Below are 24,388 nucleotides of genomic sequence, written 5' to 3'. Positions count from 1 at the left end.
CAGGTCTGTGACTCTGAGAGTGTACAAATGGAAACAAATGGATCCTTAACTCTGAGAGTGTACAAATGGAACCAAATTGGACCCTTACAGGATCCATTTGGTTCCATTTGTACTCTTTCAGAGTTATGGGGAACCGTGGTCCTCCTCGTCCTCCTCCTCTATCTGACACACAGAGACACTGAGCAGCCTCCATACCCCCCACCCCAGCAGTTGAACCCAGCATAGAGAGGTTCAGTGAATGTGGACTGGAAGGTGTGCAGGTGTGTTAGTGTGTCAGAGGACACTGTGTAGAAGGACACAGTGCCAGCAGGCCAGTCTACATACACTGATACTCTGTTGGAGGAGGAGGAACGGGCAGGAAGGACAGTTTGCTTACTGTTGTGATACACAGTGTAACTGTTATTATCACCATGACATTCTAGACTCCAGGACTTGTCATTGTGTCCAAACACACTGTCAATACCCTGTCGGTTGATTCCTCTGTATGTCACTGCTATAGAAACCCCTCTACTCCACTCTACCTCCCAGTAACAGCGTCCAGTCAGACTCTCTCTACACAACACCTGTGAGTAGAGCTCAAATCTGTCTGGATGATCAGGATACTTCTGATCCTCTCCCCATGTCACCTTCATGTTGTTCTCAGACAGAGAGAGGTCTCTGTGTGCTGTGTTTGGATCCAGTGTGAGTTCACACACATCTGATGGGAAGAACAACATACAATACAGCACCAGTTTACAATCACACATAATAATAATGATGATGATGATGATGATGATGATAATAATGATAATAATGATAGTGAGTGTGTGTGTGTGTGTGTGTGTGTGTGTGTGTGTGTGTGCGTGCGTGCGTGCGTGCGTGCGTGCGTGCGTGCGTGCGTGTGTGTGCATGCGGGCGTGCGCATACAGACAATCTTTTCAATAATGTATACTTCTATATAAGGCCGGGCCGTTAACGCCGTTACCGGGCTAAGTTAACGCGGACTCTTATCGTGCGATTAAAAAAAATTACCGCCGTTAATCTATTCTCAAAGTTGGGTCTGGGAGCCAAAACATTAGCTGATGTAGCTGGGCGAATTACTCTGTGTCTGTGTGTGACTGCAATGCGTGTGTGTGTGTGTGTGTGTGTGTGTGTGTGTGTGTGTGTGTGTGTGTGTGTGTGTGTGTGTGTGTGTGGGGGGGGACGGGGGGGGGACGGTAGGTGTCGGGTTTCACATGGTGTACAGACGTGCGCGCCTCTCAGTCATTTCACTCAGACAGAGAGAGGCTGAGTAGTATGTATCGGTGCGAGCGTGTTGCTCCACTCGTTAATTCATTTGCTTCAGGTGTGTAAGCCCAGCGCAGCTTATTAAAGTGGTCATTGGACAAAAGCAGAGCCTCCGCGACCGTGTTGGTGAACAAACATAGCAGTAGTTGGGCGCTGTTTGGTAATACTTGTTGCTGTAGAGCATGCTAATGAGTGCTACATGCTAACAACAACAAACAAATGTATGCTATTAAGCGTGCGGGTGCACACACACACACACACACACACACACACACACACACACACACACACACACACACACACACACACAATGTAGCCTACTCTCAGAGAGTCAATATGGTTTTAGAACTAACAGATCAACATCTCAGGCATTGATGGAATCCATTGAAAGAATCACAGTTGCAATTGGAATATTAATTTACCCCAAAAAAGCTTTTGAGTTTGACACTATCTATCACACCATATTAATAAACAAACTGGAGAAAATTGGTATTAGAGGCAATGCAGTAGACTGGATTAAAACAAACTTATTTGGACAGACGTCAACAGTTTGTGAAGCTGGGCAAATACAGCTCAAATCATTTGGGCGTCTCCCAGGGGTCAGTATTGGGGCCCAAACATTTTATTCAATTATTCAATATCAATGATATTTGCCAAGTTTCTAAGCTGCTGTCACTGGTACTTTTTGCAGTTGACACATATGTTTTTTGCAGTTGACACATATTATTTTATATTATCATCTGGATAATTCCAGATGATAATATAAAATAATTTGGAATAAACAGGGATTTTTTTTTCAAATGCAGTGTTTACACATGTTTTTCAGACTGGATAAAAGTTTTTTTTATCGATCATATCGACATCGGTTATATCGGTTATCGGTCATAACAGCAATATATCATATCGGATATCGATATCGGCCAAAATCCCATCGGTGCATCCCTAGAACACATATTTTGAATGCCTTCGGCAGACTTCAAATGAGCCATTTTAATCTAGATTAATCTAGATTAACTCCAGGATTGCAGATAGATTAATCTAGATTCAAAAAAATAATCTATGCCCACCTCTACTTCTATAACTACATCTCAGAGGAAAATATTTTACTTTTAACTCCACTACAATTATTTGAAAACTTCAGCCCTTTTTTACACTTTGACTATTTGAAAATAGCTGATGAAGATTTTTTAAACATTCTAACAACAGAAATCTGGTACGGGATTCCAGCTGGCACAAAACATTTTCAGATGGGGCTTATAGGGATAAATTAGCCTATATATTAACTTGGGGGTCCATGACATAAAAATATTTGAGAACCACTATAGTTAAAATAATTGAACAATTGTGAAGCAAGCCCAAATAAGCAACTACGCTTTAGAAACAAGCCCAAAAAACTGCACCCCACAGCTACCAATATTTACAAGCAACTTTACAGAAAAATAAGCCCACATTCGCTTATAATAAGCGGATATGGCAACACTATATGAAGGTGGATGTTGTTGGATGCAGCCTTCCAGATTAATCATGACCTACACCTGGTCATCCACACGTCTCAGGGATATACGAACCCCTTTGGGAATTGTCCTGATGTCACTCTCACTATTTATTTTATCACATTATGCTGCTGTAACGCCTCAATTTCCCTTCAGGGATTAATAAAGTATATCTCATCTCATCTCATCTCATCTCATTTCATCTCATCTCACTACCCCTGAGTCTTAGAAAGTGTCATATAAGACCTGTGTTCCAAAAATAAACAAACCACCCCGGTTTGTCAGGTATGCGACTCTCCGTCGTCTCCGTAGGAGAAATTTGTTTTAAAAAAAGGGTACAGAAAGTGTTAATTTCTTCTTCTTTTTTTAGCACCTCCCACCTGAACCAGTCCCTCCGCCTCCTCCTACAAGACCACCCACCTGTCCTCGTCCCTCCCCCCCTCCTCATGAAAGGACTGCCCATGGCCCTTCCCAGTTGTCTTTATAAAATGCTCTGGATCAGTGGTTGTCAACCTGGGGCCTGGGGACTCCCAGGGGTCCTTTATGGGGTTCCAGAGGGTCCACAGCACAATTTGTTTAGTATCAAAATCAGTGTAACCAATATTGGCTATTTGAAAATAGCAGATCTACAAGCTCACAGCGTGATGCGCAAATGCATTTATTTATTTATTATTGAGAACAAAATGGATGCGTTGTATTCTTTCTTTGCCGATTTTAAGTAAGAGAAAGAAAGGAACTTACCAGTATGAACTTCAAATTAAAACCTGTATTGAGTAACCATAATACACGCTTTCTACTATTCAATGGGTCTTATTTTGAAAAGCCACTACAAGAAGTCTGTATTAAATCACTGGCTACTTGTTGCTACCCTATGGTCACTAGCTGGGGACATTAATGAATGGATTACGTTTTTGGATCACTCATATTAACCTTTTTACCAACGTGAACACCATGCAATATGGAAGTACTGATCTTTCAATCATCCATTGCAGTAGTGGTGAGTTTTATTGTGTTCTCTCTCTCTTTCTTCCTCTGTCTCTATGTGTGTTTACATTGCCCCCCTCTGTTGCTGCGTTGCTACACATGCTTTTTTCTTAACCAAGGCCACACCTGTTGTGTTATGATAATGATGGGGAGGGTATGGTTGTGTTGCGTCAGTATATCGCTGTTTTTGGATTGGCACGTTTGACTATGAAGGTTTCAGCCTCCAGGAAGAAACTCAAAATAGTCAGAGAAGACACCATATCCCATAAAAACACCACCAGAGAGTCTAATGAAGTTCTATCAACCTCATAGACACATGAAAAAATGAAAAGGTGCAAAATCATGGCACCAGCTCTTTAAAATTGCCTTAAGGAGGGACCGGCCAGCGGGCTCATGTCAGTATGCTTCAGAATCCCCCCACACTCTATCTGGAGGCCGCGCCCCTTGAACCCAAACACGCCCACACGGCTGTCTTGAGTGACAGCGCCGCATCCAAACACGGCCTGGACGTCGTCCTGCACTGTTTGCTGAGACACTGAATTAGAAAGATTAATGGAGATTCACCTCTATGCATTCACTTTTTAACTGTATACATGCATGTACCGTATGTTTTTATTCTATCTATCCTTTAAATATAAAACATATAGGCTACTCCATACTACATTATATTATTACGTTCAAGTTGGGTGGCATATAGACCTACTTATTAATATCCTACAATTTATTGATTGAATATTGATATCAAAGACAAGCACAGGAAAGTACAGTTCAATACAAGGTCTGCTAAGAGGATTTTAAACTTAAGGAAGCACTATGGCTCGTTTCCATTGGGGTCCTTTGTATAATGCTATGCAAATAAAAGATTAGAAATCGAAAATAAAAATATGTTACAGTAAACAGTTAAACTAAACCTCCATTCATAGGAAAATCGGCCAGAAGAGAAAGGGGGGAAATAATAACTGTTAAAGGCAGCAGCAAACAGAAGGGTGTTTTAAAAGGTGATCTAAAATAACTAAGGGTGACAGTCGACCTGATGTTTATGTAATATAAGTAAGTGTTAATATAATAATTGCGTTGCGCGATCGCCTCGATATATAGCCTGTTCTTATAGCAAACAGTGCAGGACAACGTGCGGGGCGTGTTTGGACGCAGCGGCTCTCACTCAAGACAGCCATGGGGGCGTGTTTGTGAACAAGGGGCGTGGCCTCCTGGGATTCTGAAGCACGCCTCATGTCACCATGACATGAGGCACACCACATATGGAGTGTGCTGTCTAACCTCAATGTGTTGTCATGGCATCAGGCGCAAACAAATCAGTCAGCTCCGTATATGGAGCTGAGCACAAAAGGGGGCATGCCCATTTATGGGCATATAATGATGACATCAGGTATCTCCATATGGGCATAAAAAGGGTCAAGGACTGACAGATACAGAGATCTCCATATATGGGCATATCAGTATCATATGTGGCATGGCGTAGCAAACTCTAGATTGAGTAAACTTTCCAGGTGGTTTGTTTATTTTTGTAACACAGTCCTTATATGACACAATCTAAGATTCCCCTATTGTGAGAATTCCAATACAAAAATAAAGTGACCCAGGGGGATAGAGCTCTCTAGTGCCAGTGATGTCAGACTTGGGTGCTCTATTAGCCTGCAAATAATGGTTATCATCTTCATTCACTGCAGTAGGATGTGAGTGAGTCAATGTCACGATTCTGTGTAAATGAGCTGCTCATCAAAATAGCTGGATGTGATGCTGCTTTGATTTCATGAATAAAGAAGAATAGACACTTACACTTCCTCAAACCTGGTGTCAGCCTGATCTCGCCACCATGGTCCACACTAGAGTTGGAGAAGAGAAAAAGTCAGGCCTGAATATTATCTTTGATCATGTCAAAAATGTTTTGATAATGATAATTAAACATTAAACAATACAGTACAGCATCACAAAATGATTGATACAATTGTTCCCTCCTCCGTGGGTCAGACTGTCTACTGTTCAGTATACCAACATGATGTGATGTGATTTGAGTGTCTTATATCTACAAATGCACAGAATCTCGGTCTGTGTCTTTTTCCCCTCGCTGATCTCGAGATTGACTGATTGACTTCAAACTATGTATATCACAGAGGACCCGAGGGAGTTATGTGCTGAGTGGGAATTTGGTCGGTTCACTGTTTGTCCAGAATCGGAAATCTCTGTATCTATCTGTCTGTGTCCCTTGTATGCCCATATGTGGAGATCCCTGATGTCATCTATAGACACCATAAGTTATATGATATCTGCAATAAGTACTCTGGCAATAGGTACAACGGGTATTGCATGATCGAGGGGCCCCAACAGGCACCGCACTAATACTGTATTAACCAGACAGGGTCTAAAAATGGTGTTGCTACCCTGTGGAGCTCTATGACATCAGCATTATGACATCAGTTATCTCCGTATGTGGGCAAGGTTTCTGCACAATCTGAGCTCCATTGTATTCCAGTATGAAAAAGAATGATCCTCAATATGTGAACAATATTCATAAATGTACTTCTTTGTACTGCTGGCAGTATGCACTGATTGGTGCAGTGGTTTGCCAGATTAGGTTATGACACACACACACACACGGATGCACACACGCACACGTACACCTACACGTACACGTACACGTACACGTACACGCGGACGTGCACGGACGCACACACACACGCACACACACATGCACACGCGCACACACACACGCACACGCACACGCACACACGCACACACGCACACACACACACACAGGCACATACACACAGGCACATACAGACGCACACGCGCGCAAGCACGCACACAGCCCACCCAAATGTGTGTCCTGACAACCCAATCAGAAGTCAAGAAAATAAATAGTTAGGGCAATTGAAAAATCTAGTGTAGCAACAAGCAGGTACGACTCCGTCAATGTGTTGGAGCGCTTGTCAGTCTCAGTACACAGTAGACACTATGAACATCCACACACACAGACCAAGTCTCTCATACCTAAGAGTATCCAGTCTATAGTGTGGATCCTTCACAACAGCCGAGAGCATCGCTTCTCCTGATTCTCCTGGATGATTGAAGGTCAAGTTCAACTCTCTCAAATGGGAAGGGTTGGAGCGCACAGCTGAGGTCAGAGAAGAACAGCCTTTCTCTGTGACCAGACATCCTGACAAACTACACACACACACACACACACACACACACACACACACACACACACACACACACACACACACACACACACACACACACACACACACACACACACACACACACACACATTGAATATAGACATTTATTGTGTTAGAGTCAGAGTCTACTTAAAGTCAGAGTCTACTTCTCAGAATGAACTCTGCACACTCTTTGTTTTATGTAAATTGTCTCCTGTTGAACAGGCCCAAGAATACTGACCTGAGAGTCTCCAGCAGGCAGTTTGGACTCCCCAGTCCCACAGACAGCAAGTTTACGCCAGAATCCATTAGGTCATTGTTACTTAGGTCTAGTTCTCTCAAACTAGAGTTGGAGCTAAGAACTGATGATAACTCCTTACAGCTTCTCTCTGAAAGGTTACAGCCGCCCAGCCTGAAGAAGCATTATTGATAAATAAATGTATATTATTTTATGTTACAGAAAGATCATATTGTATATTAAATATTTCCAGTTACCAGTGCACCTACAGAGCTTTATTGGAGGTTTTGAGCACAGGCAGCAGCCTCAAAAGAGCCACCTCTGAAGCAGAGTATTTCTTCAGGTCAAACACGTCCAGCTCCTTTTCTGAAGACAGCAACATGAAGACCAGAGCTGACCACTGAGCAGGAGAGAGCTTGTCTGTGGAGAGATGTCCTGACGTCAGGTAATTTTGGATGTTCTTCTCTAGAGAATGATCATTCAGCTCATTCAGACAGTGGAACAGATTGATGCTTCTCTCTGGAGATGGATTCTCTGTGATCTTCTCCTTGATGTATTTGACTGTTTCATGGTCATTAGTCTGGAAGCGTTTTCTTGTCTGTATCAATAGTCTTTGTAGGAGTTTCTGATTGGTGTCCAAAGAGAGGCCCAACAGGAAACGGAGGAACAAATCCAGGTGTCCATTTGGACTCTGTAAGGCCTTGTCTACAGCACTTTGGTAGAGGTGATTTAACTTAGGTTTGTCTCTAAATAGCTTGGGCCAGTTGGAGGTTGTTTGTGGTTCTGAAAGTAGGTTGACACCAGTGTTGATGAAGGAGACAAAGACATAAAGAGCAGCAAGAAACTCCTGAACACTAAGATGGACAAAGCAGAACACCTTGTCCTCGTACAACCCACTCTCCTCTTTAAAGATCTGTGTAAACATTCCACAGTACACAGAGGCATCTCTGATATCAATGCCACACTCTCTCAGGTCTGCTACATAGAAGATCAGGTTGCCTTTCTCTAGCTGTTCAAACGCCAGTTTCCCCAAAGACAGAATGACCTTGGTATTCTCTGGATTCTTGTCAGAATGTGTCTGAGCTCTATCATGATATTTCACATACTTCTGTTTGAACTGAACCAGCATGAAGTGGATGTACATCTGAGTCAGGGTCTTTGGCAGCAAATATTTCATCCCTGTTCTCAACATGTCCTCCAGAACGGCAGCAGTGATCCAACAGAAGACTGGAATGTGACACATGATGTGGAGACTTTTGGATGTCTTGATGTGTGAGATTATTGGCCTTGCCTGCTTCTCATCCCCAAATCTCTTGATGAAGTACTCCTCCTTCTGTGGATCGGTGAATCCTCTCACCTCTGTCACCCTGTCAACATAATCAGTTGGGATCTGATCGGCTGCTATAGGTCGTGTAGTTATCCATATGCGAGCAGAGGGAAGCAGGTTGCCGTTGATGAGGTTTGTCAGTAGCACGTCCACCGAGGTTGGCTTTGTGACATCAGTTACAATCTCATTGTTCTGGAAGTCTAGAGGAAGCCTCAATTCATCTAATCCATCAAGGATGAATACAACTTGGAACTCTTTTAAGCTGCAGATTAGTGGTTTCATGATTCCACCAAAGAAAGTATGAATAAGTCCCACCAAGCTGTACTTCTTCTCCTTCATCAGATTCAGCTCTCTGAAAGTGAATGGAAACATGAAGTGGACATTCTGGTTGGCTTTGTCTTCTGCCCAGTCCAGAGCATACTTCTGAGTTACGACTGTTTTACCAATGCCGGCCACTCCCTTTGTCATCACTGTTCTGATTGGTTCATCTTGTCCAGGTAAGAGTTTGAAAATGTCTTCAAATCTGATTGATGTCTCTGGTCTCGCTGATTTCCTGGATGCCGTTTCAATCTGTCTGACTTCGTGCTCTTTATTGACCTCTCCATTGCCTCCCTCTGTGATGTAGAGCTCTGTGAAGATCTGATTCAGAAGTGTTGGGTTTCCCTCTTTAGCAATCCACTCGGACAAATTCGTACACTTCTTCCTCAGAGTAGATTTGAGTTGTTGTTGACTGACAGGAGCAAGAGTTTCTAAATGACCAAAGAACGGAAGACACCAGTGAATATAAATGTTACCGTAAGTGACCATCCAGATAGTAATAACACATTTTGAAAAAATAAAATTAGAATGAATGAATGAATAGTTTATTTCGGTCTTAAGCCATGCACAGAGTTAGTCAAATTAAACATCCCAAAGAAATAAAAAATACAAATAAAATTCATGGACCGAAAAGGTGTAGGCTGAAGTCGTAGCTTATAATGCCTAACCTTATAATATTCTGAAACAAACAATAACAAAACATCAATCAATACTCAAAAAACAAAACAAAAACAAAGACAAAATTTGTCTTTTCATCTGCAAAAAATAACATTTTATGGTTTATAATACATTTTTATATTTACCTACTATATTATCTTTAAACATTTTCTTGAATTTATAGATTGAACTGCACCTTTTTAGGTCGTTATCACAACTATTCCATATATCTCTTTCCATAACCGATGTACATCTCTTTTTAATGTTTGTTCTAGCTGTAATTATTCCAAACATGAGTATACCCCTCAACTCGTACTTATTTTCTTTCATTTGAAACAGATTCTGGATGCAGCTTGGAAGCAGTGTCTGTTGTGCTTTGAAGGCTAATGAAACGGTTTTCTGAGCTACTATATCATAGAATTTTAAGGTATTGTATTAAAGAGTTTATTTGTCGGTTCATAATATCCTGATCTATTTATTATTCTTATTGCTCTATTCTGTAATATAAAAATAGGGTTTGTATTTGTTTTATATGCATTTCCCCATACCTCCACACAATAGGTAATGTATGGAACTATGAGTGAACAATACAGTAAATACAGTGATTTCTGACAGAGGATATATTTAGTTTTATATAATATTGCAATAGTTTTAGACATTTTTATTTTTACTTTATTTATATGTGATTTCCAGCATAGTTTATCATCTATTATTACTCCAAAAAACGTATTTTCATATTCTCTTTCTATTTCCATACCATTTTTCCCCCCTAGTGCCAAATATTATAAACTTTGTTTTGGTTACATTCAATGATAGCTTGTTTATGTCAAACCATGCCTTTATTGTCTTCAATTCACCTTCTACTGTATTCAGAAGCTGCTCCAAAATTTTCCCAGAACAATATAGGTTTGTGTCATCGGCAAACAAGACATAATTTAATGTTGTTGACACTTTGCAAATCTCATTTATATATAATGTAAATAATTTCGGACCTAGAACTGAACCTTGCGGGACGCCGAAGGTCACTTTTTCTAATTCAGATTTGACATTATTTATTTGAACATATTGATATCTATCAGCAAGGTAACTCTTTATCTCAAGTTTATCTCTCAAGTTTATTTAATAATAGGTTGTGATCTATGGTGTCAAAAGCTTTTTTTCAAATCAATGAACACTCCCACGATATATTTCCCATTTTCAATGGCAGTTGAAATTCCCCAAACTAGTTCCATCACAGCCATCGAAGTGGACCTATTAGCTCTGAACCCATATTGGTGATTGCTGAACATATGTTTTTTCTAGAAACTGATCAAGTCTCTTAACAAATAGTTTTTCAATTATTTTGGAAAATTGTGACAGTAGCGAAATTAGTCTGTAATTGTTGAATTGATGTCTATCTCCGTTTTTGAAAATGGGAATTACTTTTGCAGTTTTCATTTTGTTTGGAAAGATACCCGTTTGAAAAGATTCATTACAGTGGGTCAATGGTTTTACTATGTGCATTATTATATTTTGAACTAGTGACATGTCTATTTCAGTCCAGTCAGTAGACTTTTTGTCCTTGAACTGATTTACTACTTCAAAGTATATCTATTTCATTAACACCACTAATAAAAAAATAATAATAATTACGGTCAACAATATCCTCTATCCCATCCTTATGTGTCGTTTCCACAATCTCATTAGCCAAATTATATCCCACATTTGCAAAATATATATTAAATTCATCAGCAATTTCCTTTGGTTTATTTATAGTTTTATTATTGTCATTTATGAAATAGTTAGGATAGTCAGCTTTTCCAGTACCCTTTCTGATTACACTATTTATTACCCTCCATGTCCCTTGAGTATCACTCCTATGTTTTTATAAGTCTTATATCTATTTTCGGTTTCTTTTGTTCTATATTTTAGGAGGCTTTTGAATAATAGATTTTTATTTTTACATGCATTTTATCCCCCTTGTTATCCATGGCTTATTGACGTTCTTGTGCTTTGTAGTTTGTTTTCTTATGGGACAGTTTTTATCATAGCGCTCAAGTAATATGGATAGAAAGGCATCATAGTCTTTAGTGGGATCTTCATTGGCATAAAGCTCCTGCCAGTTCTGGTTACTAAGGTCCACGTTGAGGGCTGCAATGGTTTCCTGACTTTTTAATCTGGAAAAGTTTTAAGTGTTTATTTTTGGTTCCTTTTCGTTCTTTACAATTTTGTAATTTAAAATCTTTAAATTACAAAAACGGGAAGGTGATCGGTTATGTCATTTATCAGCAGTCCTCCTGTTATTTCACTGTCAATTTCGTTTGTAAATATATTGTCTATTAAAGTAGCAGTGTCTATTGTTATTCTACTTGGTTTTAAGATCAATTATTTTTAGGGCGGTCAAAATATGGAACTCATTGCAATAATTTGGATGTTTGTTTAATGATTCGTGCTTTTTTTCCTTCTGTGTCCTATTTTTATAGTAATAAATAGTTTTTACAATGGTATGCGGTCAGGTCTAGGCCTGGCTCAGGGAGGAGGACGCCCCTGCCATGCATAGTCCACCATGGGTATCCATGGTCATCCCTTAGGTGCAACAGGCCTAAGGCCTAGTAGTAGGTGTGTATGTGAGATGAGTTACATCTTTTTATTGTGTAACTCTGTATATTGGTACTGTTTTTACATTATGGTATGTTGCAATATGTTTATTGTAATTTTAATTTTATCAGTATTGTACACTGTACGTATGTAATGTATTGTATTTCTGCTTGCTGGACTCTTGGAAGATTAGCCTCGGCTAAAAGAGATCCAAATCAAATCAAAAATCAAATCAAGGGAAAAAAAACTACGACTGTACATTAGATTTATGAAATCTATTGTTTTTTTTATTACCATGTGGATTAAGGATATCTATATTAAAATCACCACAGACTATTATGCACTTCACTATTATTTAAATTGCCAAACATACCAGCTAGTTTATTATTAAATGTATCGAGGCAAGTACCTGGAGTTCTATATACACAGCTGATCATTATATTTTTACATTTCTCAACAATAATTTCAATAGCTAGATATTCTATAATATTATCTATAGTATTTGACATGCTTTTAACCATTCTACATCTTAATGCTGTGTCCACATATATTGCAACTCCTCCTCCTTTAGTGGTGTCCCTATTTGTTGTTACTCAAATCCTTCTAATTCCATATCATAGCTTTTTTTTAATATCCACCCAGGTCTCTGATATAGCTATAACATTGAATTTCTTGAATGTTGTAATATCTTTTTTAATATTTGAGAAGTTACTGTATAGGCTTCTGCTGTTAAAATGTATAACTGATAGGGCATCATCCATCATAACATTACTGATAAATTGTTCATCTGTATAGTACTCACAATTATTGCTTATATTATTATAGAAATGGTTATCAGGGTCAACATCTTTTTCAATCCCATATATTTTATGCTCTTTGATATCAAAGGTTTTAAAGTTCAGGTTTTCATATTTACTATATAATGGACACTTTCCGAAGTATTATCTATGTTTGTAATCTTCCAATCCTCCATTCCTCCAAACGGTAATAAATAATCCTCGTTAAAGTCTGCCATCAGTCATTCAAATATTCCATAACACATTTCTACGTATGTAGTCCATAACAGCATTTGTGTGGGCATCAGAGTTACAATGTAAGGATCTCATGCATTCAAGTCCACTCACACACAGACATACAAACCCAGGTACCCGCACACTATCTCATCAGACCCACACATTGCCTCTTTTTTTCTGCACCCACACACACACTCACGCTGATGCAAGCACATGTTCATACCCATATATATAAAAGAGGCTGCTAGTCAATGGAGAAGGTATTGTCCCTGCAATGTCAATAATAATCCCAACATAAAAAAGTATATATATTATTCCATCCCATGATAATGGCCATAAAGTGTCCTTCCACACAAAAGGTAATAGTTCCAATACAATAATTTAGTATAAAGGTTTGATCCTTGCAGGAAAAAAGGAGAATTATCATAAAAAAATAAATAAATAAAAAAGCCATGCAAAAGGAGAATTGTCATTCCAAAAAAAGAAAGGCCATGCAATAATGTAATTCAGAAATGTAATAAAAATATATAGCATCCATGCAGGAGAAACGAAAAATACAAAAACAAAAAATAATATAGCTTCAAGCAACAATAATACGGGGCCAGTGATGCAGAAAGAAAAAAGAAAGAAGCAATGATAAGTAATATGCACAATAAGCCATAGAAACATAGAAGACTGAACTTGAGAGAAAGAAGACCATGCATTAACAAATTAGCATTTTATACCCTCACTAACCTCAGTAAAACTATGCCTACCCCTAACCTCAAGAAATACTATGCGTAAGCCTTCGAATGCCAAATCATGATCACCTCAACACATCGTCGGGGACAGGGATCGAAGGGACAGTGACCTCCGGACTCATAGCCTGCCTTTCTTCACATCGCGCTAGAGATATGATAGCCCTGGTAGTGTCTGTTGATATATATAAGTCTTTCCATCCCTGATGGACCAAGCCTCTGTTTTGCTAACTACTCTAGATCACTGGTTCCCTAACCATCTACCGATAGAGAAATTGTACGTCTCCTCGGAATTGAAACTGGTGAAAGTAGACGATCTACAAGCTCACAAAACGTTGCTATCTGAAAAGTTGTGAGATTGTAGATCGGCTATTTTCACAATGAAGTATGTCATACATTGAAAAAACATACTCTCAAATAAGCATTTCATGTTATCTTTAACAATTGCACATGTACTCATTGATACAGTCATGCTGTTTGTAATGCACTTTAAATTAAGTCTGCATGAAGTGAGGCTTGAACTGGCGACCTTGCGGTTGTAAGGCAGTAGCTTTGGCGAGAAGCCATTGGACCAACATACCAGAACTGGTGAAAAATTAGCTTATACAGATGATACAGTTTCACGCAAATAGCTGGAAAATCCTGGGTTTAAGTGTTTTTCAAACTGCTCAAACTTGCGGACAATTTAAGGGCGGAGCTTACTGGTCAAAGCGATAGATGTGTTACTCATGAGTCAAGGCACAAGTGTAAGCAAGTTTCACGACTTTCGGCCAAACGAGGCATGACTTTTGCCTGTTTAAAGTTTGCATTTTCAAAAAATTGCTATAGCGCCCCCCTTTGGCCAATTGGAGTGAGATTGGTTTCAGTGATATTTGGAATGACCCTCTACATTACTGCAACGTTTCAAAGAAATGTGAGTCTGCATGTGTGTGTTAGGCGCAGATGAATAATTTTCATAAAACTGCAATATGACTGTTTGAAAGTTGTTCAGCATGAGGAGACGCATATGTGTATCGAAGTTTCATGGCTGTAGGTCAAACAGGGCATGAGTTGTACCTGTTCAAAGTTGGCATTTTCAATTGAGTGCTATAGCGCCACCTTTGGACGAAAGATTGTGATAATTATTTATTGATCGTTTTTCATGACCATCTACCATAAGTTCGTAAAAAGCGACAGCACGGTTCAGCCAGAACTGCGAAAAGTGGCAGAAGAAGAAAAAATAATGCAAATCTTAAAACAGATCCCAGCTCAGTGCCTGAGCTCTGGCCCGTAATAATGCCAATAACAAAACGGAGCCTTGCTCTGCAGAGCCTGGCCCCATAATTAGAAGATCTTTATTGTTATTACTGTTGTTATTGTTGTGTTGTTGTCGTTAGCACAGTATTGTGGACCTTAGCATTCTTGCATTTGGCTGCTTATATGACTAGTGACAATTAAATCCTTCTGATTATTTATTCTTGGTGTGTCTACTGCACTTACTACACTTCTGATACACATTATATTTATCCTTTCCATATGCAGGTGTCGTGTAATCGGGTCCTGTACTTATGAAATATGAAGTATGAATAATGGATTATGAAGTCTAAACTACTAATATAATGTATTATTCGTTAAATGCCATGGTTTTGCACTTTTTCTGTTTTTCATGTGTCTATGAGGTTGACAGAACTTCATTAAGCCCCCTGGTGGTGTTTTTATGGTGTTTTATGTCTTCTCTGACTATTTTGAGTTTCTTCCTGGAGGCTGAAACCTTGAGGGTAAAACGTGCCAATAGAAAAACAGCACTTTAATGACACAGTCAAATTATACCCTCCCCCTCATTATCATAACACAACAGGTGTGGGCATGAGGAGGAGGAGGGACTAGGACAGGTGGGTGGTGCTAAGGTGGTGGAGGAGGTGCTAAGGTGAGAACCAGGTATACTTAATGAACTGGAGGCGTGTCCACATAAAAACTTAATTTTAACACTTTCTGTACACTTTTTTGAAAAAAAATTTCCACCTAGTATAACCATAATACCTGATGATTATGTTTTAGGGGGGGGGGGTCACTGAGAATCACGGCACCCCGTCTTTAATAGCCTTGTGGGTATTTTTAGGTGAGGCTGTGGCCGATTGGAGACAAGGGGCTGAGAAAGCAGTCACAATTCACTAGGCTGGTTACTCAATCAGGCTTTGGCCCCCAATAGATAAGTTAATCAAGTCAAACCCTGACAAGATCCTGCCCTTTGTCCTAGAACAGGAGAGTACATCTTTAGGCGTGAACCAAAACAAGTCTCTGGGACAAGTTTTTTGTTACCTAGCAGGCTTATTACAATACTATTGTCTTTATGCAAGAGTGATCGCTGAAGTGTATGCATCTGTTACCTCCCTCGCTTACTCTCTTACCAAATCCTTAAAACTAGTAGACCCAGGTGGAACATATAGTTTGAATTATTATCTCTTAGTAAAAGCCTATTTTGTAGTAAGTATGAATGAACATTGGTGAAATGTGGTTGGGGAAGAAATCAGTTAGTTGTAAGTAACATCTCTTCTTGAATCTGAGGCTAATGTAATGTTTTAAATCATCTCTTCTTGTTCAAATCAAGGTTGAATCAAGGTTGAATATATATATATGTTTGGGCTTATTTTGAAGCTAATGAGATGTTATACAATGAATTCATAATATGAGCTTATGTGAACGTACAGTCTTACAGATGAGGTTTAGGGAAGATTGCCACATGTTAAAACCAAGGCAGATTGTGTTATCCATTGTGTTCCAAAAGTTTTTGTTCTTAAAAACCTCTTTGTGAGTGGTCAGAAGCGGACCAGGGGGAAGGTTCTATGTCAACTGTCTGTCTGTATAAAAGATGATGTTTCTGTTAATCAAATTGCTCTGTGATCTGGCAACACACAGAAGCCAAGTTCAACTGAATAAAATGGATTCATTGAACACTCACTTTTTATCTGGTTTCTACTTTAATCTCTTAACCCAGAGGACAGGTAACTTTCCACATTTCTATGGCTATAGTTATGCTTCAATATACCACACAGGTTTGGCAGGTTAATGTAATTGTTCCATTAAACATATTATTTGGAAATTCAATTACAAAAAAAAACATAAGAAGTTATAGTGTTTCCATCTTATTGTGTGAATTGTTTCTAAGAATCGCAGGGATCCGCTTGGAGATATGTTTACATTGACCACAGAGTTTCTTTTATTATAAATGTATTTATTATTTTGCCATGATTTCCCTCCATCATGTTGAATTATGTATTATTATTTTCTTACTGCTCTGCATCATGTTAAAGGTGTGAATAAAGACTTTCTTACTGATCTCCATCATGTTAAAGATGTGAATAAAGACTTTCTTACTGATCTCCATCATGTTAAAGGTATGAATAAAGATGTTCTTACTGATCATAAGTTTGTCAGCCAGCTTCTCCTGCTTCAGACTCCTCAGGAGGTGCAGAGTGATATTCAGAGCTCCCTCTGTGATGCTTCTCCTCTCCTCCTCATCCTCAACATCCACCACCTCCCCCTCCTCCCTCTGACTCTCTAAGCATTCTGGGTAATCTGTTGTCAGAACCCTCTGGAACGTCTTCATCTCTTTCTTCACTAATGTTACGAGAGTCTCTTCAATCAGCTGAAACACGGAATAATATAAAGATAATAATAATACTTTATTACAACAATTCATGTTTTAGACAAAGAAAAGGTTGTACACTGACACACCTTGAATATGGAGTCCAGCTCTGTTTGATGTTCCTGACCACTGGGAACCTGAGATATCTGCTGGCGCTCTCTGTGGATCACACGCACGCACGCACGCACGCACACGCACACACACACACACACACACACACACACACACACACACACACACACACACACACACACACACACACACACACACACACACTTCAAATCTGTATGACTCCCCCTGTTTTCCTCCAGTAGACACCTACCTTAAACATTAATTAAACAGCACTTAACTAAGATTAAGATTAAACATGATCTTTATTGGTCAACTAGTCACAGTTCTAGTTGGTCTAACCAATCCAATCCAATCCATTTTATTTATAAAGCTCATTTAAAACAACAGCATTGAACCAAAGTGCTGTACACTCAGTAACAAAAAAACATACTAAAATACTAAGAGCAAAACAATACACAACTAGAAAAAGTGCTTCTCGGAGCACAGGTCTCCACCAGGTCAGGTAGGTTATTGTGGCCTCCTGGTGGAGCTATAATAGGCCAATGTGAAAAGGATGCCATTTCTTCTTTTTACATTTTTATCCCACGATTTTGTAACCCTTTTTCACTCTGTGCCAATTTTTTTAAGTGATCCTGGGCGCTACACTCCCCCCATTAGGGAGCCCAGGGCCGAGCTCATGCCTACTTCAATGCATGAGAGAACTGACCTTCTGATCACCTGACAAATGGGAGTTTCCCCGGTAGGACGTAGCGCGTGGAAGGAACACGTTATTCCAACCAGTTCCTTTCCCCTCCATCAGCCGCCCGACTGTCATGGGGGAGGCGCTATAGTGACCAGGATTACTACATGTATTTGTGAGGGTATTAACTACCTACGCTAGGAGACACGGGGAGAACATGCAAACTCCACACAGAGTAGGCCCTTTCGCCAACCCCACCTAGGGTATGGGCGCTACGAATAAAGACCATACCCAGCACCCACAGCGTCCCCGGCGGGAATCGAACCCAGTACCTTCTATCTGTGAGGTGACAGCGCTACTGACTGCGCCACCGTGCCCCTGCCATTTCTTCTTAGGCCTTTCACGCCAACCAGGCACTGCATTCATGATTTGAGGCTTTTTGCTCCAAAAATGTGTTTTGCTAAATTAGACCTACTATTGGCAAAAGGGGGGCATTTATTCCTCTGCCTAGTGGGAATGTGCATGCCAAATTTCACGGAAATTGTTGTGTTCATGATTTGAGGCATTTTGTTCAAAAGGGACGAATCCTGCAAACTTTGGAAGCCAATCTTAAACAATCAGGATGGAATATTGTAAAGCAGACAGATCCGTGTTGATCACATGACTATAGAGATACTGTGTACTGATTTGCGTGATTAATGGCCAAAAACTATAGGAGTAATATCAAAAAATGTGTTTTGCTAAAATTGGCCTCATGGTGGCGCTATGACAGGCTGATCTGAAAAAATTGGGCCAGAGGTTCTGCTTTGGCATCCAGGGAGTGTGTGTGCACAGTTTCGCAGCAACCGGGCCAACGGTACCGGAGATTAGCTGCTCACAGACAGAAGGACACAAGGACACAAGGACACAAGGACACAAGGACGGACGGGGTGCAAAACATACTCTCTATAGACAATAATAACAATAATAACGTAAGTAAAGTCAAATTACCAAATTTCATAACTTACATTTAATGTAGGTGCTTCTTAAATTGTATGTTAGAACTACTACTACTACTAATACTACTACTAATAATAATAATAATACATTTGGTCCCCAGTCTTTTGGGATTTTTGTCACCGTATGTTTGCTCATAAGGTGAAATGTGTCCTCTGCATTTAAACTATCCTAATATCCGAAGCAGGGTGCCACAGGATCAGTGCCTGGGAAGCATTTATGTCTTGCTCAGTGACACACATACTGTAGACCCTTTGACACATAAACCAGCCTTCTCTACCCATCCAGCTATGGCCACCCCTCATTAAACTTTATGATTATATGAGCAGTTAAAACATGTTGTTCCTTATCAAAGTCTAAAAACTTAAGGCTGTTAGGTCAGGTGATTTTATTGTGTCTAAATGTTGTACATTAACTATCATTATCATTAAGTTATTTGAAATGAAAAGGCCTGACCCTCCTGGGTAGCCCGAGGCAAATCTGCCGGTATTCACCTGTTATCCCTAAACTTAACCTCAGTAAACTATATAAACCTAACCTTATTCCTAAACTTAACTCAACAAAGTACTGGACATGAACTGAACTTTTCTGAAGTCATCCAACACCTAAACAACAACAGGCACTTTTACGTCCAGCTGAACAACCAAAGGAGCAAGTGGAAAGCAAAAAAATATATACTACAAGGTTGTGTATTCCACCCCTGATTCACAGACAGAGACAACAGACTCATTTAAGGGCGGATTCAGACTGGGTCCGATTGCTTCGAACCGTTCCCGAGTACGCTTGGCCTCTCGCAGCTGGCCAGTATTCACATTGGCCAAGATTCTTGAGCACCCGAGACCATTTAATGTAACAGTAATGGTAAATATGTGCCTCGTGGGGGCGCTGTTGACTATGGGGCTTTGGGAGCTAGAGAATGTCATTCACAGAGTCACTTGTCAGAGTTAAGAGTGAATAATAAAGTTTGACTGTGTTCCTGACATTGTCTTGAGTTATAATAACAACAGATCAACAATACACAACCAAAGCAGTGTGTGCACTGGTCTTTGGAACCTCGACATGTAACGTTGTCTCTGTTAATATGATATTGGCGTCACGGACGCATCCTTGGTATTTTAGCAGTGACGTCACGGACTAATCCTTAGTATATTTATCCTTATATACGCGTTCGCTACACATGTGTTTTTTGTTTATGTTTTTTCACGGCTCGCGGTACTCAAACACTAGCGGGATAATTATTTCTTGTCAACATTCAAGTAGAACTATGAGAAGGTATAACCCAGCTAAAATAATGTGTCATTATAAAAATATATAAATTATATATGATTAGCACTTCCTCCTGTTGGTACGGATGGATTCACATTGCATCGTTCCGTACCCAAATACGTATGATCCGGATCCGAGACTACCTTCGGAGGCGGTCTCGGGTACGGTACGGTGATCCGTTTCGGGGAACAATACGCAACGTTCACACTATCACAACATCAGACAAGTGGTCCAGGGTGCAATCCGCCCTAAGATGCTGAACTAATTATAAGAAAGACATTCTGATAGTTTTATATTCTGACCTCTGATCAGTAGAGTGGCGTCCATCTTTGAAGTCAGTAAAGTCATACTTGGAGCGGTCACTCTTCATGGAGACACAGCTGGGTTCAGGAGACTCTGCTCTCTGCTGATCAACCCTGACAGGAAGATAAGGAACCGGTCTGTGTTTGGTCACTGGAGGATTTTAAAGGTATGTGAAATGAAAAGGTCTTGACCCTCCAGGTACTTCCACAGTGAAATGGTTTTCATGTCCTAAAAATTAAATCCAGACAAAATCTTGCTTTAAATTTAACACTCAGTGATGTGTTTTGGGATGTGGGATGTGTGATGTGTTTTGGTGTATTCATGGACTCGTCTCTTTGGAATACGAAAACGCTCGCCCCAAAACATTTTATATATATATATATATATATATATATATATATATATATATATATATATATATATATATATATATATATATATATATATATATATATATACACATATATATATATCCGCTGGTATTACCTGTTATTGCTAAAATTAACCTCAGGAAACTATGCCTATACTTAACCTTATTCCCAAACATAATCTCAGTAAAACGATTTCTAAACCTAACCTTATTCCTACACATAACCTCAGTAAAACTATGCCTAAGGGCACGGTCACACCGCACTTTTATTTTACCTATGAATCTGCCAATGCTTAGTCAATGCAAATGCATGGATTCATGGTCTTGCACATTTTTCTTGTTCAATTCATAATACGACTTATTGCGATAATACAGTGTGAAACTATAGCATTATAATTTGTCAATGCAGGTTTTATTTTGAAGTCTACTGGAAGTCCACAATCTCTCTCTGTCCTAATGGCAGTTGGCCAACAGCTTGTATGTGCATTACCAAAAATGTTATTTCACTTTTTTTTTTAAAGGCACATATTTATTTGTGTGTGTGTGTGTGTGTGTGTGTGTGTGTGTGTGTGTGTGTGTGTGTGTGTGTGTGTGTGTGTGTGTGTGTGTGTGTGTGTGTGTGTGTGTGTGTGCCCACACGCACATAAACCAGGCCTCTCTCCCCATCCAGCCATGTCTACCCCTCGTTAAGCTTTATGATTATACAGTATGACCTTTTTAAACATGTTCCGTATAAAGTCTAACATCATCAGGATGATAGCAGAACACAATGACAATCAGAGACATTAGAGGTCAGGTGGTTTTATTGTGTCTATTCAATGTTGTACATTAACTATTATTATAATCTACAATACGTCTCATACCACTCATAGACTCCAAGCTGACCAAACATCAAGCTGGTTTCTGCCTCGAGTACTGGACAGCTACTAATCTCTACCCAACACATTGAGGATGGGTTTGAATGTAAACTAATAACTAAAGCAGTTTTTTTTATGTCTCTGCTGCCTATGACACAGCACTGTACAGAGGTCAACAAACTACTGGACATGAACTGAACGTATGCTAACTGACTCATTTAAGATGCTGAATTATAAGAAAGACCTTGTGATATTTTTACATTCTGACCTCTGATCAGTAGAGTAGTGTCCATCTTTTAAGTGAATAGGATGACCCATGGACTGGTCACTCTTCATGGAGACACAGCTGGGTTCAGGAGACTCTGCTCTCTGCTGATCAACCCTATAACCATGACAACCAACATCAAACATTTCATTTATTCATCAACTAGTCACACTAGTTGCTACACAGCTATATATTAAATCACCTATTTTTAAATTAATTTTTAAATGAGCATGAGCCACATTTCATAGCATAGATCATTGATTCTCAACATTTGTATGTAAACACCACAAATTAAAATGTATTAGAAAACCGGCGAAAGTGGCCGTTTTCAAGATGTTTTGGCCATTATCTCTGGAACGGAATGTCCAATCTGCTCAGTTCAAAGCTTGTTGGATGCGTGACTTTAAGAACATTAAGCACGGATGACACATTTAAGGGTTATTTGGGTTTTCGGGCCTAAAAGTATGGTAATTGTTCGGTGCCCATTTGAAATTCCAGTCCCTGCCTCTCCAAATCCCTCTGCACGTCCCTGTACTCAGGGGTCTGCCATGAAAATAGTCACACCCAAAAAACAAAATTGCACACATATGGGTTACTGCAGCAGTGCTTAACACCTCAAATGGCCATAACTCGGTGACCATTGCTCTGATCAGTGCAATATAGGGCTGGATTTGAAGGCTGCGTAGCGTCCTGAAAATCTAGCTAGATTATGCGGGCTAAAATCCTTGATTCTGAGATGAAATATGCGGGGGGGTTTGCAATTTTATGCGGTAAAATTGCGGGAAGTTGTGAAATATGCGTCAATATGCGAAATATTGAAATAGGCAAAAAGTTGCGAAATATGCGATGCTATGCGTATATTATGCGATGCGATGCACATATTATGCGATGCGATGCACATATTATGCGATACGATGCACATATTATGCGATGCAGCCTTTTTGAAAAAACATTACCCCCGCATAATTATGCGCCATTCTGCTGATTATGCGGTCGCATTTTTCTGGAGGGTCTAGTATACGGTGACAGACACTTTGACCAAATTGGAAACAGGGCTTAACCTTTGACTGTACTACCTCCACTGCTAATAATTGTCTTAACCCATTAAAACCGGGAAAGCATCTGTTATTTTAGATTTGAACCACTTTAACCATTATCTTATACTTTGACTATTCAAAAATAGCAGATCTACAATAGCAGATCTTCATAGCGCGGCACCGAGCTTGTAGATCTAATATTTTTTAAACTGAAAATGTTTGCAAATCTTTGACAACATAGTCTATATATATATATATATATATATATATATATATATATATATTTTTTTTTTTTATAAGCTTGCGCTTGTGCTTGTGAGCTTGTAGATCTGCTATTTTTATAGCCAAAGTATAAAATAATGGTTAAAGTAGTTACACAGATGCAAATTCCCGGTTTGAATGGGTTAATAAAGTATACAATCAAGCAAAAACGTGGCAAACACTAGGCTAAATTTGTAGCACATACTTGTTTTTTCTAATAACTTTATATAATTCAGTGGTTCTGATATAATTCAGTGGTGCCGATGATAGCAGATCTACAAGTTCACAGCGCCTCGCACTGCGGCACGTTATGAGCTTGTATATCAGCTATTGTGCGCAACAACATGTTCATGAATTTCAGTTAAGAAATATTAAACATATTTTGACATATTGAACAATATCGGCAGGTTCTTAAATGTGGGTCCAAGACATTTTTAAAAATGTAATTTTGAAAATGTAATTTAAAAATGTAATTTAAAAATGACGTAACACTTATGTGGTTAATCGGTGGTTAAAAAAATATTCAGCAATTATTTGGTTAATCGAAAAAATTAATCGATAGAACAATCACTAAGAAAACAACGGTTAGTTGCAGCTCTAGAACAGTATATTGTCATGTAAAGATTTATTTACAGTACCTGTCCATAACGTCAGTAATGTGGCACCAAGCTGAAGGTTTGCTTCTCTGTATTTTAACAAACACTCTCACTCACTCTGATGATGTGTGGAAGATATGACCTGAGAGAGAGAGAGAGAGAGAGAGAGAGAGAGAGAGAGAGTGTAATCTAAGTAGTGTAATGTTTACACCTTTATGATGGTGTGATGTATTGTATGATAACTGATCTGCTACACAGTATGTTCAGAGTAC

At 39.3% G+C, this 24,388-nt stretch overlaps 1 protein-coding gene across 1 annotated transcript; it reads right to left on the bottom strand.

Annotated features, from left to right (window-relative positions):
- Positions 1 to 135: 135 nt before the first annotated feature.
- Positions 136 to 24,236, bottom strand: LOC311057247 (NLR family CARD domain-containing protein 3-like). Its single transcript, XM_084074198.1, has 10 exons — positions 24,159 to 24,236; positions 22,226 to 22,339; positions 20,730 to 20,843; positions 17,504 to 17,573; positions 17,186 to 17,414; positions 7,430 to 9,236; positions 7,164 to 7,334; positions 6,753 to 6,926; positions 5,541 to 5,587; positions 136 to 697 (listed from the first exon to the last, which is right to left on the bottom strand). Exons 1-10 carry the CDS (start codon positions 24,164 to 24,166, stop codon positions 159 to 161), a joined length of 3,273 nt encoding a protein of 1,090 aa, XP_083930324.1. The 5' UTR covers positions 24,167 to 24,236; the 3' UTR covers positions 136 to 158.
- Between the last annotated feature and the right edge of the window lie 152 nt (positions 24,237 to 24,388).

The sequence above is a fragment of the Gymnoscopelus microlampas genome (genome assembly GCF_963454915.1).
Source record: "Gymnoscopelus microlampas genome assembly, chromosome: 12".
Classification (NCBI taxonomy): Eukaryota; Metazoa; Chordata; class Actinopteri; order Myctophiformes; family Myctophidae; genus Gymnoscopelus; species Gymnoscopelus microlampas.
The sequence above is the reverse complement of the archived record's forward strand: the minus strand, read 5'-3'. Positions and strand labels throughout refer to the sequence as shown.

What these genes read in the sequence shown, in the direction of transcription:
- LOC311057247 (XM_084074198.1), bottom strand. An exon ending in TGCCTGCTGGAGACTCTCAG is followed by an intron (nt 6,927 to 7,163) that starts GTCAGTATTCTT and finishes GTGTGTGTGTAG; the next exon opens with TTTGTCAGGATGTCTGGTCA. An exon ending in TATAGACTGGATACTCTTAG is followed by an intron (nt 5,588 to 6,752) that starts GTATGAGAGACT and finishes CTCCAACTCTAG; the next exon opens with TGTGGACCATGGTGGCGAGA.